The 22,232-nt window shown below is 34.8% G+C and overlaps 1 protein-coding gene across 7 annotated transcripts in view; it reads right to left on the bottom strand.

The window, feature by feature from the left end:
- Positions 1-22,232, bottom strand: part of LOC149800113 (phosphatidylinositol 3,4,5-trisphosphate 5-phosphatase 2A-like) — a 268,016-nt gene that overhangs the window by 135,442 nt on the left and 110,342 nt on the right. For 5 of the 7 annotated variants that reach the window (XM_089959703.1, XM_089959704.1, XM_089959705.1 and 2 more), the window contains one exon: positions 4,287-4,460. In XM_089959703.1, coding sequence (XP_089815829.1) covers positions 4,287-4,420 — 134 coding nt within the window. In that variant the 5' untranslated portion in view covers positions 4,421-4,460. Of the gene's footprint in view, positions 1-4,286; positions 4,461-7,051; positions 7,397-17,524; positions 17,664-22,232 lie in introns of those variants that run through there. The other 2 variants (XM_089959702.1, XM_089959706.1) reach the window with 2 other exon arrangements.

The raw sequence follows: 22,232 nt of genomic DNA, 5'->3' as shown, positions 1-22,232 counted from the left end.
TTTTGCAATTTGACTGTCATATTCGTGTTCAGCACATAAAAATTGATAAGAATTGACTAATTTTATTTCAGTAACATGACTTTTGTAAAAATTTGTTGTCCAGTGTTATTTAATTGTCTGGATGCTGAAATGTGTGAAAATATCAATTCTTCTAAAATTTAAATTCTTTCAAACGCTTTTAAGTGTTTCTGGCATTCAAATTCTTCCAGAGTATGATTTTAAACTGGACAAAATGTTATTCCTTACATATTCAAGTTTTATTAAGTATTTAATAACAGCTGAAACGTACTGGGATTAATAACAAATTTATAATACCAGGCTTTGGGTGATTGCTGAACATGCGATTTCTGGAATGAAACCGATTATGGCAACGTACTGTGTTAGAGAGTCTGCCAAAAATTACAAAGAAGACAAATACCCTTTTGATATATTGTATATACTGTACTTAGAAGTTGAGTCCAACCACAAACTGCACAAATTTGTTGAATGTACTGGGTCTGTGTAGTCTGTTAGGAGTAATTAGTAGAATAAACAACATAATACACTGAAATGCAGGTGCATTATCTGAAGTCAAATCAGGGTCTATGCTCTATGCAGTTTGATTTGAGTCATAAATGAGGCAATACGGTATGTATCTAGCACCAACCTTACCTTCTACTTCACGCAGAACACTTACTTTGTTCTAAGTTTAACATTAAAAAAAAATCTGTCTTAAAAATGACAAAATTTCAAACGTATATAATCTCCCATCTGGTAATAGGTATTTTTAAACTTCCTTGACACCAGCAAACAGTCACGCCGATAAACAGGTTTTGTTTTTAAACAAATATTCTGATAAATACCACTGACAACTTTTTTTTAAAGCGATCCACAAAGAAATGGACTGACGCATGATAATAAATACAAAGACCTGGTTATTCTTGCTACCTGTTCCTTGATTATAAGATTTCAAACTGCATATGTTAAACAACCAGAAATGTGTTACAGTAAAACATGTCTTAAAGGACCAACCTTTCTGTTAAAATAATATGGTTAAGAAAGGTGATCTGTTATGGCAGCTGATACTGCTATATAATCAATATGTCCAGTGAACATTTGGTCTCTCAGACAGTTGGTCTGTTAAGAAGTTCTAATGTAATTGGAACATGAAAGACTCTACAGTTCCTGAAATGAAATGCAAACAACCCAAGTTTCCTATACCAATTTCCCCCTCCCCCCTTCCACCACAACCCCAAAAAACTTCCAGGACTTTTCAAGGTTTTACTCTGGATGAAATCTTTTTCTTTCAATGATCATCTATTGCCCTAAATAAATATAATTTAAAGTATTGTAGCACAGACAATATACATTTAAAATATAAATTCTGCCTTCATTTTGAGACTCTCCCTTAGGATCTAAGTTCCAAACTGAATTAGACACTTGACCATGCTCTAAAACATAGGACATAATACTAAAAGCAAAATGTACATACATTAATATAATGTTGCATATATATGATTTCGGATAAATATGCTACCTTTGACTACTCTGCTTCACTGCATCCTGTCTGGGATGAAGAATTAATAGAACCATTCTTCGCTATTAACAGTGACAAGTCATAAAATAATAAATCTGGTGAAAACCCCAAGGCTATATTACTTTTCATTCTGGAAGTAAACGGCAAATATTTAAGATGGCCACTTTGGTTACCATATTAGAATCTCATTAGCACTATGTACATCAGGACCACCTAGATGTCATAAGAAGTCTTTTTGTGAAACACCGATGTTGATAGGACCATCCATCCAGATGCAGTGTCGAAAACATGATTTTGAAGATGGCTGCTGTCCCAACCACAATGGTCATCAGATCTGCACTGTAACTGCCACCTAGGACATCATATTCCTAAGATGTTTAACAGTGTAAACTCAGTGCAATATAACTTTTCTTTCAGGAGGAATAACCGTAAGAAGGTTTCCAAAATGGTTGCTGTGGTGACCATATTAGACATCAGATTCGCACAATTTATTTATTTAGGACCAACTAGACACCGCAAGAAGTTTCAAAAGAAGTAGCAATAACACACTTTTCAAGATGGTCACTGTGTTGGTCATTACTGATATCAGACTGGGGCAATTTTTTTTCCTGGAAAAACTTGATATCATAAAATGTCTTATGACTTTCCCTTCAGGAGATGAAGCAAGAAAAAGATTTTCAACACTGCCACAGTGGTGGGCATATTAGACATTAGATTGGTCTCACTTTCATTTCGGGCCAATTATACATCTAAGACTGGTCACACTTTCATTTAGGGCCAATTAGACATTAGAATGGTCCCACTTTCATTTAGGGCCAATTAGACATCAGATTGGTCCCACTTTCATTTAGGGCCAGTTAGACATCTGATTGGTACCATTTTCATTTAGGGCCAATTAGACATCATAAGAAGCCTTTTATTGAAAACCTTTTGTTGATATGAACATCCATTCAGTTGGATTAGTGAGAACTACTTTAGGATTAATGTTAATTCCCTTAGACATTTAGGATTATATCATTGTAATACATCAAGACCAATGCTGTTACATCAGCACATTCAAGATTATTTTAATTCATTCAGAATGTTCTATAAGTTTGGACTTGTAATATAACATTTAGGATTATTTGGGAATTAATTCACAATACTGTCTTTTGAATTTTCATTTTGTATTCTATGAAATGAAATTTCATGTTGAACTTTGTCGGTTTCTTTCTGTTACTTGGAGTCGTAACTTATTAAGTGCCCTATGCAATATGATCCTCTATTCAGGAGTAGTGACAAGAGTTTCAAGATGGCCACTGTGGTGGCTATATTGGATGTCTGTGTGGTACTGTTTTCATTTAGGACCAAATAGACCATGTGATGAGTGTGTGTAAAATTTCAGGGCACTCCTCCAAATAGTTTAGTTGGAGTAGTGATTACAAACTTGTGTTAACAGACAGTCCATTGGTTAACAAACCATCTCTTAAGCTCTTCTGATCTATGACCGGTAGAACTTAAAAATACTGTAAAAGTTCAATGACTGATAGTGCATGAAATAATCTCAATTACATGCATGTATACCAACTTAAAAAATTAAACAAAAAGTGATATGTGTTGACTCTGAAGGTTGTGACCATCTTATTTCAAGAAAAATACTTATTTGTAGCCAATAGGTCTAAGAGAGAGAGAGCAAGAGAAAGAGAGAGGGAGAGAATACAAGAGATGTAGATATAAAATCACTGCAAGTTGACTAATTCACAAACTGATCTAAATATACAATACTCATCAACATTTCGCTTTTACTACAAAATATGTCAACTAGCTAAGCATGAAAGGCAATGTTATATAGTAGAAAGTCTTCAATGACCATCCCTTTTGCTAAAACATTCTGGTCTCCCAAGACAGATGGTCCCTTATTACAGGTCATATCAGCATATAACCAATGAACTTATGCATTGAGAATCTGGTCTCTCAAGATGGGTGGTCTCCCATGGCAGTGGCTTTTCAAGACAGGTTTTATTCTTCAGCATTAGAAATTCAAATCTCAGTATGGAAGCCTCTTGAGCTGGGAGGATGATAATGATCAGACACTTGGGTCAAATTGAGTCATTTCTACAATAAATATTCAATAATCCATCATTATATACTACAATGTCACTGCTGAGTCAGAATACAGTAACTGTGTCATAAATATAGGACATGGTTAGTTCAAAAGACCAGAAAAATGTAAGAAAAAAATGCTGCAATCTGATATTACAATGACTAAATCATAACGTACCAAGCTTTAAAAGTAAAAATTTATTGAAACATTTATTCAATCCATGATGCAAGTGCCTGTGAATGAAGATGTGGTAGAATTTCTCTATTTAATAAGCAGCAAGTAATGGTATTTGTGACCCCACTTTCTTTTAAATGACCCCACTTCTTGACCTAGTAGGGGCCATTAGGAACACTTTTTAAAAATACATTTCTGGAATGAACACTGCATGTAAGATAAATGGAGACAAATAACTCAAAAAGTCTCTACATGCTTAAATATGCTGAAGATTCATAGTTAAGAACTCCCTTATAACAGTCCAACTGTAAATTGTACAGACCCAGATCTGCCACCGCACAATGTGCCAGCAGATCTGAGTCTGTTTGTTAGTAGTCATCGGTAGAACAAACAGCATTTATCCAGATCTACTGGTGCATTATGGTACGGCAGATCAGGGTCTTTTTTGTTATTTGCAATCTGACTTGATTTATAAGCGAGTATACAAGAATATATGTCTGTGAATATACTCACAACAGACAGAGTACATAGGCCCCTGGAAGTGTCTCACTGTCCCTGACCAGGAAGCTCCCATCATCACCAGCTTTTAACAAGAACTCCTCAGATTGCATGCGAGAAATCCCCTTGTGGAAGAATGTCCCTGACATCCTGGTGTGGATTTCTCTTAGTCGTGGACGTTTTGAAGACCTATGAACAGAATAGAGATGCAACTTAGACTTGCACAGTTTCCTAATATACAACTCCTTCACTACAGGGCCCTTCATTATAACATGGTTCCTTTTACAAGGCAGATATCAGCATAAAACCCATATATATATATTTATGCGTGTGTGTGTGTGCGTGTGCATGTGTGTATATATGTGTGTGTGTGTGTGTGTGTGTATATATATATATATATATATATATGTGTGTGTGTGTGTGTGTGTGTGTGTGTGTGTGTGTGTGTGTAATTTTTCTCTCATTTCTCACAAGGAAAAGGTGTTGGAAAAAAAAAAACAGTCCATTGCTATTCATATAGCTTTAGAAATTCAGATAATTTTCAAAAAGATTTACCATATATACTCACTTATAATTAGAGTCAAGCAACAAACAACAACTATCCTGATCTGCTATAGTATAATGAGCCTGCAGATCAGGGTATATGTTCTCTGTTCTACTGATTACTCCCAATAAAGTGCACACTGACCTGCCAGCACATTATGCAATGGCATATCTGAGTTTGTGGAGTTTGCATTTGGACTCAACTTATTAGCAAGCATGAACGGTTAAAAAAAAAGTGAAATTTTTTAGTTTACATAAAAAATTGCTCTAAACAAAAATTAATGTTTACATTGTTTATGTGCTGGTGAGATGTGTCCTCTCAATACTAAACCACAAGAAATATTACACCCGTTCATCATGTCATATGCATGATGATGGTTTTCATAAGTGTCAGCATCAAGGTCAAATTGTATAGTCTGATAGTTGTTGTTGTTGTGGGGCTTAACGCTATTTTTCAGCACACGATAGGCTATACATGGTGGCCAGTATTAATGGTGGAGGAAGAACCTGGGAAAACGCCGGAAAGAACCACCGACCCATGAGAAGCTACTGGCAAGCTTTCACACATACCCACATTGGCTGAATCCAAGACTCAAACCAGTGCTGACAGAGGTGAGATGGAAGTGATCCATAACGGAGAGCGCTTTAGACCACTCGGCCACTTGGGGCACCTATTCCGATAGTTTAATTTCTGTTAACCTTGAATTTCTCATACATCATTAATCTATAAAATATTTATAATCTAAGTTTTCTGTGCACATTTGTTTGACTGACAACATTTTGTTAATTAAATTTTAATAAGTGAAAAATTATGAAATAAATTTGTTAAATTATAATTAATATTTTGAACAAGCTTTCATATACCACCACATAACCGATCTGAATGTTAAACTTGCGTATGAACGGACAGATTGATGTAGGGACAAATGCATCACAATATGTCCTACTACTGTTATTGTTGGACATAAGTTAAAGAAAGAGGCCCAAACAGTCAGTATATTAGTTTACTATTACTGGTCTAGAAAGGTCTTGAAATAAGTGCCTAAGCTAAAAAACTTTTTAAACATTTTAAGGCAAGTACACTGCATCTACCTTCAATGTATAAACATGAAATAGTATGAACATGAAATGGTATGAACATTAAATAGTATGAACATGAAATGATATGAACATGAAATGGTATGCACATGAAAATGTATGAACATGAAATGGTATACACATGAAAATGTATGAACATGAAATTGTATCAACATGAAACAGCATGAACATCAAAAAGCATGAATATGAAATGGTATGAACATGAAATGGTATGCACATGAATTGGTATGAACATGAAATGGTATGCACATGAAACAGCATGAACATGAAATGGTATGCACATGAAAATGTATGAACATGAAATGGTATGCACATGAAACAGTATGAACATGAAATGGTGTGCACATGAAAATGTATGAACATGAAATGGTATGCACATGAAACAGTATGAACATGAAAAAGCATGAACATGAAATAGTATGAACATGAAATGGTATGAACATGAAACAATATGACCATAAAACAGTATGCACATGAAATGGTATGAACATGAAACAGCATGAACATGAAATGGTATGCATATGAAATGGTATGAACATGAAACAGCATGGACATGAAACCGTATGTACATGAAACAGCATGAACATGAAATGGTATGCACATGAAACAACATGAACATGAAAAAGCATGAATATGAAATAGTATGAACATGAAATGGTAACAATCTGCTCAAGAATCTGTAAATTTAAATCCAATGCTTGTGAGGTAAACAGAAAACATTTACTACCAGCTTCCCCACCCCAAGTTTTAGTAATTTTATCATTTGTTTATGTGATCTTTCACGATAAAAGTAGTGTGAGCAAGTGCATTTGATGTTTATATAATGTACATGGCATAATACAAGGAGCATTACTGCCAATGTAAGACCTTGTACCAACTAGAGTATCTGTCATACTGTGAAGGGAGCCCACATTCACCTCTGATTTTATATTGATTTAACAATTAATGAAGAACAAGTACAAATATACTTCACCAAACCAAACTCTCTCAAAAGAAGCATCACATTTTAAAAGGCCACCATGTCTATCATTAAAATAGTACAATTCAAGCATTTTGCCTTTAGCATGAGAAATCACCCTATTACAAAGCCACATTTTCATTGCAGAAGGGGCATAAAACACCAAAGAAGAAAAACTTACCTAGTGTTAACCTTCTCAAACAATCTTTACATCCTACCTTTGCTAGAGATAGCCATGGACTGGTGAAATAAAATTGTCAAAACCACACGATTAATACACTACATCCATGATCACATGATACCTAGTAATCACCTCTGAAGAATAACTACCGGGTACGTACAGTAATAGGACAGTGAATACAACCTCTGAATGACTGTCACCTTATATATCTCACTTCTGGCACCATATATAGTGAATGTCACCTTATATATCCCACTTCTGGCACCATATATTCAATGCTAGCTCAAATTTCAATTTGAGAAAGTAGCAGAGTAATTTAACAGTATTATGGTTGCAGAATATATAGCTCTGATTATTTACAACATTACTTTTGTTAAGCTATGCACATGTATGAGGTCAACTTCCTTGTTTACAGCAAATGATACCAATGACTATGACCTATATATCAGTATTGTTAAAAGTCCCTGTACATGTATATTAAAAACAACAGAAACATTTGAAAAAGTGTTATCAAGGCCTGAAAATCTAATCAGGTCATCTATTTTTGCATATAAACATGCAACCCAATTTTGTTTGATTACTTTGAGTTTTCGTAAACTTTGCTTAGAAAGAATTTGTTAAAAATAAAGTTCAACAATGTGTGATAAATATAAAAAATTATGTAACAACCTGAAAAAGTTACCAGTTCATCTAAATGTAATTACCAATACACGGCTGCATCTAGTAAATTTGGCCAATTCCCTCATAAAGCTGAAAACTGGAGGGGGTTGCAATCTGGTCACAGTTAAAAGGGTCTCTCAATGGACATAGAAAAGTAGCCAAGAATAAAAGTAGAGCAAGAATGAGTGTTATAATGTATTCCTTTTATTAACTGGTATTAAAATATGAAAATGAAAAACCATATTCACTTGCAGCCAATTACTCAGATGTTAATTAAAAAGTTGTAAAACAGTGCAGAGTCTTTCAGCATTTCTGTCACATGAAAATACAACTGAAATGGAGAATCCCCCAAAGCACATTCAGCACAGATTTTTTTCTTCATTGAAATGATAAGGAGGAGTTGTGAGTCAATATACAGCTAAATATCAGGTATGTGTGTGTGTGTGTGTGGGGGGGCTATTATCATAATGATCAGTACTGTGGAGCTCTATTCCCCCTGATGGCAAGATTGTCAAGAATAACTGACATAGCTGGTAGTTGATATTGATGCTGTTGTATGGCTTTGAGTATAATTGCTTTCTTGGTATTATATTTGCTCTGATGTCTTTTCCCTTTTGGAGTAATTCCAGACACAAACTAGTGGTTATATTTTAAAACTTCACCATTTCAGTCATTGAAGTGTGATATTACCTGAGGAGTATGTAAGTTGACTGAACTTGGGCTACAATTTCCTTAATGAAACAAATATGTCTGATTACATTCAAACTAGTGTGATTAAACATATATTCATTTCATTATGGAAACATATTTGCTTATTTCAACCAAATTCAGCATTCCATTCCTATCATCACTCTTCAAATAATGTAAGTGGCAGTCTACAAAAACAACACTGTACAGCAGCAATTTCTATGTTTCTTGGAAATAAGGCTTGCATGAATCATTAAAATGTCAACCTGTGATAATGCCTGCACAAATCAAAATATTTCACAATATAATTTTCAACCTTAGTGGGATTTTGACAACTGTTAATTTTAGAAATGCAAACATGCAAATATGCCAACCAAATTTTATTCGTCTACTTCAGATAGTTTTTACTTAAGTGTGCTAACAAGACAAATGTTCTAACTCAAATTGTTCAAACAAATGCTTATAAAATTTTTAAAAAGTGCTGTAATGGCCTTGAAAGTCTAATCATGTACTAATGTTGATGCTAAAGTGGGGACAATTTTATGGCTGTAAGTCCAATAGCTTTTGTACCATGGTGCTTACATGGACTGTGCAATGAACATGTTTATTACAGACTTGTGGTGTGAAAGAAGCAAATCAATACTGCCTCCACAGTACAGAATAACTACAGCTAGTAATGATGGGTGCATCACAATGGTACCCACTCTCCACAATTTCCTCTGTTTTGCCTTAAACAAAAGAGCTTTTTGGAAATTAGAATTTTAAGACGTACAATCAGGGATCATAACTTGCCTAAACAATGGTGTGGAATTATGGAAATCAAACTCTGCTGTAGTGGCAATAAGATATTAAAGGAAAATAGGCAATAACTCCACAATTTTGTTTATAGAAAAATGAAACCTCTGAAGGGAATGTCTAAATTAATAAGCAACTCACCTGCCAAATGTCATCCAATTATGTATAAGGATTGCTGATGGTTTCATGAAACTTGATGAAAATATGAAGTCAATTGTCAAAGCCATAAATCTATCCAAAACGAAGCTGACAAGACAATTAAATCCCATAAAAGGCAAACCTAAATCTGACACCTAACAGCATCGAAACATGCTGAATACCATACATACTTGCTTATAAGTCGAGACAAATTGCAAAAACTAAACATCCTGATCTATCATATCATAATGTGCCTGCAAATTGGTCTATGTTACTTCTACTGATTACTCTTAACAAACTGCACAGACCCATATCTGCTGGTGCATTATGTGAAGGCAGATCTGAGTCTGTGCAGTTTGCAGTTAGACTTGTTTTATAAGTGAGAAATATGGCAGCTTGAGTCAAACAAACTCAAGCATATATGGTGGTTCCTGAGTTATGCTTGTCAGAAAGGATCAACTGTATTTGGAGGTGTAATATGACAGAAAATGCTCAACAGCTCCATTAAAATTGAACCTGAAATGATGCAACTTTTAAAATGCACACCTGGATGTGTGAGACAATTCACTAACCAAAATGCAAATCATTATGTGTAAGGGTTACAAAACTATACATGCTATTAGCAACATTCGATGTGAAGATATGAAGTTAACTGTCAATGGCTATCATAAGTTCTCTTCAAACATGGAGTTCTCAAAATAAAACCCAAGAAGACAATTATACACATGGATGCTTCTGTATACTTCTCAAGTCATACTGGTTACAAACTTACAAGGGTCTGCTGTAGTGGAGATGTAAGATTGATTGAAAAAGGGCAATAACTATGTCAAATTTGGACCTGCAAAGATGAACATTTAAAACATTCATCTACAAGCATGAGCCAATTAACCTGCCACATGGTATCAAAGAATGTGTAAGTGTTGCCAAGCTATGCTTGCTACAGCAACATCCTATGTGAAGACATGAAGTTAAATGTCAGAGAAGCAACTCTGTTCAAAATTGATTTGACAAGACAAAGCCGAGAAAAAGGCAAATCCAAGTCTATTAAATGATGTGCACACCAAACTGCATCAGCACATCTTGAACAGTTTCTGTGCTTTTCTGGTTACAAGTATCAGTTGTCATGGAGATGTAGAATTGATGGAAAAAGAGTGGTAACTCCATCAAATCTGATCTGAAAAGAAGAAACCTTTAAACCACAAATCAGAATGTACTATGCCATATGGCATTCAGTTAAGTGTAACGGCTGCAGAGATGTGCTGGTCACATGGATGGGCAGGACAAATTGTTATAGGGCTTCCACAATGCTACACATGGACCAAAAAATTTTCTGTTGACATTTCAATTCAACAATCAAATCACTGCTTTCACCTTTGTTGTTGTTGGGTTCAACACCATTTTTCAGCACAAGATAGGCTTTACATGGCGGCCAGTATAACTGGTGGAGGAAGAACCCTGGAAAAGAACCACCAACCCATGAGAAGCTACTGGCAGGCCTTCTCACGTACCCACATTTTGCATATATAAATGGCTCAATATACTGCTTATATTCGCTTCTAAGTGTAGTAATACTGCACAGAACAAAGATCCTGGTCTGCCATAGAATACTGTTCCTGCAGATCAGGATCTATGTTGTTTGTTTTACTGATTGCTCCATACAAACTGCAAATACCCAGATCTGCCATCACATTGGACTAAACTTATAAGCAAGTCCTTATGTTGATTAAGCCGTACAGCCATGATTCTTGGTGTTTCAGATGAATACATCAAACAATTATAACCACACAAGTCTCTTGATGTAAAAATTCATCATTAGAGCACTCCCTCATGATAATGCCATTCATACAAACACCATTTCTGGTGCATCCTCATGGTCATGGATCCCATTTCATTATGTATTAATGTGATTATATTATATCCATACTGTATTTCGATACTTGTTTAAGGTGGTCTATCAATAAGGCTGTACACACTTGCTGTGGTTTCCATGCCCACCATTATAATGATGGATTACTACATTGGTTTATATAATATTTATGTGAATGAGTAAAACTGGACTTGAAAGCCTGGTGCTATATGGAGAACCACCTGTCTCAAGGGACTGGATTCTTAATCCATATTAGATGTTTCAGGGCATATCTGAGTATCACCATTTTCATTTAGGAGACATCCATTCAAGTGGAGTGGCAATAGCCAACATTTTCATGATGCCCATCATGGTTGCCATGGTAGCCATACTGGATGTCAGATCAGCAACTTTTTCATTTAGGACCAACTAGACATCATATGAAGTCTTTTCAGCAAAGAAAACCATGTCAACATAACTATTCAGAAGAAGAAATAGCAAAAGTAAGGGTTTTAAGATGGTCACTGTGGCCTTAATGGATGTGAGAGGTGTACTGCTTTCATTTATGATCAACTAGAGACCATACTAAGGCTTTTAGCAGAAATCCCATGTCAATACCATCATTTATTCAGGAATAACAATGTAATTTTTCAAAATGTCAGTCATACTTGTTGTCTGTTTCAAAGAAGTTTTTTTTAGTGAAATCCATATGACAATCCATTCAGGCGGCCATATTGGATGTCATAGTCACTACTTTCATTTAGAATCAAATCAACCTTGGAACGAATGTGTTTGCAAACTTTCATGTAGGGTTGCAATGTTTGCCAATGCTTCTAATTATTTATATGGTTTACAATAAATGAAATGATGCAATTTAATCAAAACGAGTAAAAACTAGTTAAATTCCAACTTTTCCAATCATGAACATTTCACTAAAAGTATAGTAAATACATGGTCCACCTATCACATTTAAGTGAAGTATATTTCATTTGTAAGTGGAATGCCTAATTTGCGTATAAAATCATAATCTTTCACCTATATTAACTTATAAGTGAAAAATAAATAAAGCAAATAGTTATAAGTAATCTATAAGCTACATATAAATTTTTCTGTAATGGATTGCACATTCTTGAAAGACCCCTAACACTGTATCATGAACTATCCAAATCTGCCAAAACCTTGTGACCAAAAAAAAGTCATGAATGGTTAACAAAACCAACATGATCACACATAATTACTACTCAAGCATGGAAACAGCATTCATAACATTATTCAAAACAGAAATCATTACAATAACTTAGCAATACTTGCATGTGTCAAGTGTGACAAATTTATCAATATTTCTACATCAAATATGTCGATGATAGATTATTTATCTTAAAACATGTCAGCAATAATAGTTGGGTTTTTTTGTGGATAATAAGAAAAACTTTCTGATTTATTATGAGACTATGTACAAAATATAACTATAATAATTAATATGTTCAGTATAATATTACTAACAAATCTTTATGCAGTCACTAGCCATGTTGTGACTGATGCATAGTGGTGGTCCATGTCAAATTTCTGGTGGCTCCTTTCGATAATCATGACAGTCTATCGAGCCCATTAGGCTGAATCCTAGATTAAACCTAGGCATGTACAGAGTGTAAGCTTTCATTCATGTGTTCCTGTGGCATCAAACACAGCATTTGTTCTCTGTGCTACGTTTCACTGACATACTCTAGTCAAACATATCTATCCGACCTCACCGATGTGTACACACCAGCAAGATACTTACGCTCCTCTTCTGGCAATCGTATAAGGTACTCATTATTCCCGCTATGAAAACAAAGTCATATGGACAGCGTTCTTTTGCATACCAGAGCCCAGCAACGTGGAATGAATTGGCCACTGAACTCAGACACAAAGACACAGTGATCACATTCAAGAGGGCTCTCAAAACTCAACTATTTCGACTGCAAGAACAAACTTAAAGACCTAATAATGTTTCCTACCTAAAATATTCTCAGCATATTTTTTCTGTGCTTTCTACATTCATGGTGTTTGTGTTTGTAATCATATCATTATATGTTTTTTATCTTATAGGTGTTGTCTAATGTTGTATAGCGCTTAGAGCTTCTAAAGATTAGGTGCTATACAAAGTCCTCAATATTATTATTAATATTACAATGCAAACATACTGGCATCAAAACTGCTGATGCACAAATGCAAATACACATGGCATCCACTGTTCAGCAGTACATATCTCCAAATCTATATGTCCAGTGAAAAAGAAATTAAACCTGTCATCTTTTCATGTTGTTTTTTGTATTAGCAACTCGAGTTTACTGGAGAAAGGATATATTTCACTGAGTTTTTTTCCCAGAGGATGAAATATATCCATTGAAAGCTCAGAACAAGCTTTCTTTTTTGATTTTCTGCTCAAAAGTATTGGCTAGCAATATGTATAAAAGATTGAAGTAGCAGATGTCTTGTGGTATCCTGCACGATAATGTCAGCTGTTTACTGTTTACTGTTTATGATTGCTGTAATTTGTGTATATTCGCACACAAAATATCGGATGTAACATAATTTTCTTTCCTTATTTACTGTGAAAAAGCACATAAGGAAAATGCTGGGGATGTCCCTAATATCTATTTTTTCCTGAGAAAGATATACAACCAAGTAGTTTTCACATGATTACTAAAAACAGCTGAATATCAATGATCCACTATGTCTTTCAGCCCTTGATGTAACCCTGATACCGCTCCATACCACTCCATATGAAGTATTACACTTGCCTGGTTGTGTAATATTATGCTATACTTTCAGCCAACGTGACAATGAATGTATCAGGTTAAAAGTACAGAGTAATGTCCTGGACAGATGTATCATTTTGCTACAACAGTACTATTACTTTACTATTATTATCATCATCATTATTATTATCATTATTATTATTATTATTATTATTGTTGTTGTTGTAATTATTATTATCATCATCATCATTATTATTATCATGATGATTAGTAGTAGAAGAAGCAGGTTGCTTCATTCAAAAATGAAAAGATGAAAAAAGTTTAATGAGATTTAATAATTTAATGCTGTTAGTACAAAAATACAACTCATTAATAATATACAATGAAATTAATTGAATATTTTCAGTAAAACCACAAATGCACTGAAATAACATTCAAACATGAGCAGTTAGCGTAAATGATACTAGCTATTGCTGTTGTGACAATTCAGTACTCTCTTAAATCCTTCAGACTTTTGTACTCATTGTAACTTACTCATAAGGGGCCCTGAGTGGCCGAGTGGTCTAAAGCGATCTCTGTTACGGATCATTGCTATCTCATCTATGTCCGTGTCGGTTCAAGTCTCGGATTCGGCTAATGTGGGTATGTGAGAAAGTTTGCCAGTAGCTTCTCGTGGGTCGATGATTCTTTCCAGGGTTTTCCCGGGTTCTTCCTCCACCATTAATACTGGCTGCCATGTATAGTCTATTGTGTGCTGAAAAATGGCGTTAAACCCTACAACAACAACAACAACAACAAAATTACTCATAAGATGACAACAATCAACCATTGAAATAGTTCAACCCCTTTAAGCTGTAAGAAAATAGTATTTTCTTTTCTAAACCCATATTTAAATGCAAGCCCTTTTTTTCATATATAAGATGCAAGTAAGCAAAATAAATATGTAGCATAGTTGGGTACTAATCATCAAGAAAACACTTTTACCTTATAACGGAACCAATTATTTACCTGCAATAATACTAAATGTAATAAATGATTTACCTGTACTAATAATAACTGTACTAATTTATTTACCTGTACTAATACTAAATGTACTAATTTATGTAAGTGTACTAATATTATATGTACTAATCTATATACCTCTACCAATATTCAATGTATATGTTTTATTTACTGGTACTAATACTAAATGTACCAATTTATTTACCTGTACTAATACTAAATGTATTAATTTATTTACCTGTGCTAATACTAAATTTATTAATTTATTTACCTGTACTAATACTAAATGTACTGATTTATTTATCTGTACTAATACTAAATGTAGTGGGGCCCTGAGTGGCCGAGTGGTCTAAAGCGCTCTTCGTTATGGATCACTGCCATCTCACCTTTGTCTGCGGCGGTTCGAGTCTAGGATTCAGCCAATGGGGGTATGTGAGAAAGCTTGCCAGTAGCTTCTCGTGGGTCGGTGGTTCTTTCTGGGGTTTTCCCGGGTTCTTCCTCCACCATTAATACTGGCCGCCATGTATAGCCTATCGTGTGCTGAAAAATGGCGTTAAACCCCACAGCAACAACAACAACAACTAAATGTAGTAATTTATTTACTTGTACTGATACTAAATGTAATGTTCATTGTAACATTAGCTCATTTTATGGCTGAAAAAAGCAATGCATGCCATCATCGGTGATGTATTATAATTTACATCACCAAATTTGGCATGCCAGTTCTTGGAAAAATCTTGTTGATCAAATCATAGTATTAGGCAGATATGGCACTTAATTCTGAAATTATGTGGACAAATAAAGCATGCATACACCATACTTACTTGCTTATAAGATAAAACCAACTGCACAATGCAGAGACCCAGATCTGCTATCACATAATGTACCATCAGATCTGAGTCTCTGCAGTTTGCAAATCAGTTTGGTAATTACAACAACAAAGACCCTGATCTGCAGGTACATTAATTACACTATTGCAGATATGGGTCTTTGTTGTTTTCAGTTTAACTCAATTTATCAGCAAGTATATAACATACATATATAACATTTGAACCCTTTATGTTTCTCCTTTAATTAACAGAAAACTTACAGCATTCAATGATAAAAAAGAGAGATGTTAGAATTTAGGGAGAAACAGTTCAGCTTATCTTTCTTGGTATTAAATAAACAAAATGACAATTCACTTTATATTGACCCCCTTTTGTGCATTTTATTTAATAATTCAACTTTTCTTTCAATGCCTATTCTGAAGTACAGTAATGACATATTGTTTGCCCCATGTCTAATTTGAAAATGGCTGACATGTGAAAAGATGTTTTCAAATATAAATGGTAAGAGAATAATCTGAACATAAAATTTTGCCAAATAATTTTCAGAATATATAGTTTTGTAGCAAAATGAATTAAATAACAGTGAACAATACTGGAATTATTTCTGAAACACTGCCTTAATTTACAAAGGTGAATTACTGGTAGATAAGCACATAATGTTTTTCTACGTTTTCAACTCTTGCTAGTGCTATATCCTCTGGTCTGCATCCAGATAAAAAAATAGTTTCACACAAAACATTAGTTCTATGTGACATTTCACAACCAGATTTTGAGGATGGCTTATATTTGAGGTTAGGGAAGAAAGCTATTGATCTTGAGGTCAAATGTCATGGTCACTCAATAAAAGAAGAAAAAAATGGTTTTCACACATTTCTACTTCTTAAACCCGACCCAAACTCTGCAGATGGCTTGCACTTGGATTACATAGAGGAGAAGACTATCAATTTTGGGGTTCAAATGGCTAGGGTCGAGGTCACTCAGAAAGAAAGAAGAAACAAAAACCAGCTCTGCATAGAGGACTATTAAACATGGGGTAGGGTAGCATATAATGTGCCATTCACTGTACTCATGTTAGTGTTTAATACACCAGTCAGGACCGAGTGTATGATTGGAATGTGTAATTATTTGGGGATGGGTAATACTACCAAACTATAGTAGCCCTTTGAACGCTATCTAGCTTTAGACAGCCCTTCATACTTTCGTATGATCATGGAATGAGCAATCAGAGAAGCGAAGCTACTCAAAACTGGTTACTTGTCTAAGATGATATGCACTGTTTGATATTCATGTATGAAAAATAAACATGAACAGCAAGGATTGCATTATTCCCTTCCCATCTGTATTTTACACAAGAGTAACTAAATTATGTCAACTTTTCTTTTACAGATGTAACCCTTGGAAACAAGCTATCTCATACTGAGCCTAAGACAACTTCATCCAAGTAAACTGAAGTAAAGTTACAGCTAAAACCTACATTATTTCATAAAATTAATGAACAACAGCCCCGATCTTACGTGTTCCATAATGATTATAATAATCAATAATGATGATGCCTTAATGATGGCAGCAATGATGATATCAACCCTAATTATGATTCAGATCACAACAGACCTGTGTTAGCAAGTCATCAAGAGCTGTAATAAGTTTTAAACCGTAAAAGAAAGATTTATCCAATCGATAGAAAATACAAATATTTTTTCGCTATAGTCCTGACCTGATGCAATATATGAGTATATTGCAATATATGAGTATATATCTAATGCAGCATACATACCTATGGCTGGTAATGATGACTGACATGTCCAGCTTCACTTAGTTATTGATATTGCAACTCAAGGCTTGTATCTCACATATCCTTTATAATAAAATACAGTAAAATCCACATTCCTACTCAAAAGACCATCATTTATACATCAAGCTGCGTAAGTGGTACACTTACTAGGATATGACAAGCATACCGTATATACTTGCTTAAATGTCAAGCCAAACCGTAGAAAAACAAAATCCTGACCTGAAATAGCATAATAAACTTGCAGTTCTGGGACTAGGTTGTTTGTTCTACTGGTTACTCCCAACAAACTGCAGACACATATCTGCCAGTACATTATATGACGACAGATCTGGGTCTGTTCAGTTTGCACCTGGATTCAGCTTATAGGCGATTATATACAGTACCATATTTGTAGTACAATCCCAGAACATATCTTCACCCCTTGAATGCCATGCATCCTTCTAACATCTTCAAAACATAAAGCAACAAGGTGACCATAATAGATGTGTGCAAGATTTGTATAAATGAATTTCAGGAGTTTTGCATCCAAGTAATGTATTTTGTAATTTTCCTGTAAATGAACATAATCTATATTACCACATTTATCCAATCATAAACAAGTGTTTCATTATAAGCCCACTCCCATTTTTATATGACAGAAATACTATAAATGACTAGTCTGAAAAAGAAGAATGACTTGTTTATGTATAGAGCATGCATGAAAAATATCCATGGCAACAGAATACAAAAGTACCATAACTGATTTTATATGTCACATACCTGCGTTTTAATAGTTCTATATGAAGGCACTTGCTCCAAAGACAAAACAATTTATGAAATGTGATTAAAGAAGATGGTTAGAACAGAAGTGATATTCTTGAAAAGAAATTTCCCCTTTGGTCACTATGACCTTGACATTTGAGCTGGCTGCATAGCCCAATATTTATGAATACCTTATTTCCTTTCCAAGACAGTAGTATATCATTAAAGTTTCATGCCAGGATTTGGTTTATAATTTAGTGCCAACAAGACCTGCTCTGCATCATGGGATACAACAGCAGAAATTCATGATAATAATAAATCAGATGTTGGTGAATTAAACCATAACACAACTGCATTAAAAATGGTCGCATGTTCAGAGGACAGCAGCGTCCAAGACAAGGCTTTGTAAAACAATAAAACTTTTGCTAAAGTCACAAGTTCTCTGTGGAACAATGACCTCTGTATGGCAGCATTTTCACATAAAACATTGCACACAAAAATATGTATCAACAACGGCTTAATTTTACAAATGTCCAATGCACACACCTGAGTTTCCAAAAAGGCATGGAAGTGTTACCATAGGAAAGACAGTGTCCTCAAATTTGCATACAGTGTGTCAAATGCGACAGCGATGCATATTCATGACAAGACTTGCCACCAAAACGCAGAAATCTGACATTTCCTTGCATATTGAGCATTACTCTGGAGTGAAGCCCACCCAGATGGAAAATCTACAAACAAAATTTAATACCTATGCTAGCTTCTAAATCACATGTGATAACCCTATGCACAATGCGCTAATGAACGTGGATGCATGGCCAAGAAACACATTAGTTAGAGACTACTATCAAAGTTGGAATTGAACTATCATATCCACAGATTGGCCTCAAATATACATAATGGATACTTTACACATTTATTTTTACAACTGTTGCTCATTAACAAGAAATATACATAAGAACTTAACGTGATATTTCCGATATTTGTTTCTTACAAGAATTGTGGCTTCTCAACAGTGAGTTAGACTGTCTCTCATCCATACACAACGAGTTCTATGGATCACAGGTGCTCGATGCGAGCTTGATGTTAAGAAACAAAACAATCATCTAAAGGAAAAAATCACTGAGTGACAAAAATACCTTAGATTACCCCTATGACCCATTCTGACATAGGACCCTCTCATTCATAATATATAAGAGAGAAGGTACGGAACTTCCAAATACTTCGCTCTATCCATCAAGCCATCATTGACTTTTCTGCGTTGTACCAAACTGAAGTTATGGGCTCCGAAACGTGGCATTTTCGCGAAGTCTTACTGCTGAGACAAGTCCGTGCTCCTATGATAATAAGTATAACCTTTTGAGGAAATCATATTTCAGCACTGACGTTAGTGCCGCATAGTTTGCCTATTTTGAAAATAGAGATGCATGTATACGATGTGTTGTGCAGGGAAGAAGACAATGTATAATTCTTGCATGGAACAGAATTTCAAAAGTTAAATCGAGTTAATGGTAAGTAAAAAACATACTTTTGCATCTACCACTGTTCTGTAATTCAAGAAGGGATGCACCATAGAGTTTAAAACATTGTCCATATAACTCATGTCACCGGTTTTCACATGTGCATGGACTTGTCCACAATAAAAAAAATTTGCGAAAATCGCACGTTTTGTAAAACGCAGAAAAGTCAATGTGGCTTGATGGACAGAAAAGTATCTCAGGAGTAAAACAAGCCATATAGTATGGTCGTGTGCCTTTAAAGATGGAAATAGCAGAAGGAAATCGAGGGTCATGGGTGCAGCGAAGTATTTGGAAGTTCCGTACCTTCTCTCTGGTAAATGTCCAGGATCAGATTTTTTTAATTTCTGGAACATTTTATAATTTCTGATACTAGACTTCATGTGCTACTGATGATTTTATTTAATTGTATGTTTGTACATAGACTGTTCCGGCATCCAAGGATGCGGGAGGTTGTGGTTTCAATCCCCGGCTGAGTCATACCAAAGACTTACAAAAATGGCACTAACAGTTGCTTCGCTTGGTGCTCAGCATTAAGACTTTAGTGTTAGGACTGATCAGCCTGGTGTCAGGATAATGTGACTGGGTGGGACATAATGCTAAATGTCTGTGGCATGATGACCCAATGCTAGACATCACTGTAAACTGCCACACTGCAGACATCATAGAAATATGACTGAAAAATTGTTAAAGCATGTTAAAAATCCAAATCACACACACACACACACACACACATGTTTGTACATAACTTTGTACCAGACGATTCCACAAGTTACAATTATACCACCATTAATACTAAATGTAGTTATATCTAATGTTAATAATGTGCAAATTCTAGGTGACTGAATTTGCACATTTCTTCATTGTCTTTTTGAGGAAATATTGTGGTATGCTTAACTTTTTCAACAGTAAAGTCATGGAATATACATTTGTAATTCTGGTTTATATACACAATTGATAAGTAATGAAATATTCATACCAGGATATATTCAACTCTGTACGATATGGAAGAGTAAGTTTTAATCTTGCTTTAATCTTGATATCATTGATTGATCACAAGAGTAATGAGTCAGTTATTATTCCATAATGTACCATGTCTTGCTGAAGTTTCTACATATATGTAGCCTCTGTCTGCGTGGGTTTGAGTCTCGGATTCGGCCAATGTGAGTATGTGAAAAAGCTTGCCAGTAGATTTTCATGGGTCATTGGTCCTTTCATGGGTTTTCCTGAGTTCTTCCTCCAGCATTTATACTGGCTGCCACATATTAGCATATCCTGCACTGAAAAATTGCATTAAAATCTACAACAACAACAACAACATACATGTAGGAACCACAATTTTGTCTTAATTCTAGTGGAAGCTTAGAAAATAGGTAAAATCCTTTCATGTAATCTGATTATTGTGGAAAATACATAATTTTGAAGTTAGTTAAGAAGGCTTTATTTTTCCTGTCAACATCTTTAATAAGCACAGCTTGTTTTTGCCAGTCTAGTATTCAAGCTGATTAATCATGTTTAAACAGAATTGTTTTTTTCTCTCAGATTATCATGTATATGGTGTTTTATTTTATAAAATTCCTTGGAATTTTTCTTCTTGGAGTCTGTGACCTTTACCTTTCAAATTTCTAAGCCCAAAATCAACATGTTTTGTTTCTCACTGTAAATGCAAGCCATCCACAAAGTTCAGTCCACAGGATGGGTCTAGTACTATACCTACTGTGCAGATCTATTAATATTCTTGCTCTCATTCTTTGACCTTTTTAGCCCAATATCAATACATTTACACCTTAAATGCAAGTCATTCCGAAAGCTTGGTTAAGGTATGTAATCCACAACTAAAGTTATATATAATGGCCAAAAACAAGATGAACATACAGACAGATAAACTGACAGACTGACAGAGCATATTATGCTTCACCTGAAGGAGGGGTGTTTTGGATTCTAATGTAGCTTTAACAATTTTTCAGTGATATCACTACAAAGTCAGCCGTGTGACAGTTTATAGTGATGTCTAGCACAGGGGCATCATGCCAGACATGTAGCATAATGTCCCACCCAGTCACATTATCCTGACACCAGGCTGACTTGTACGTGAGTATATATGGTAGATTTAAACAGAATCGCTTGTATTATAGATAGAACTTATGTCTAAGACAAACTTAGATAACTAAAAAAAACACCATGATTGGAAACAGATTATCGGTGCAGATGGGATTGGGGGCTTTTTTTGCATCATCTGGCACAGAGATTTGAATATATTTATCTGACAAACACTAGCACAATTTCCAGGGTGAAAAAAATGCATAAACATCTGATTCATCAAAAACAGGTGTTACATAATCCTCCATTTGCAAGATTACAGTGATACGAAATCTTGCCTCAATGCTTCCAGTGGTATGCCTATATATACCTGCACTGGGGATAAAATAAAA

Source organism: Sinohyriopsis cumingii, chromosome 5 (assembly GCF_028554795.1).
Source record: "Sinohyriopsis cumingii isolate HCF-2022 chromosome 5, ASM2855479v2, whole genome shotgun sequence".
NCBI lineage: Eukaryota > Metazoa > Mollusca > Bivalvia > Unionida > Unionidae > Sinohyriopsis > Sinohyriopsis cumingii.
Note: the sequence above shows the minus strand (reverse complement) of the source record. Positions and strands in the feature narration are given on the sequence as shown.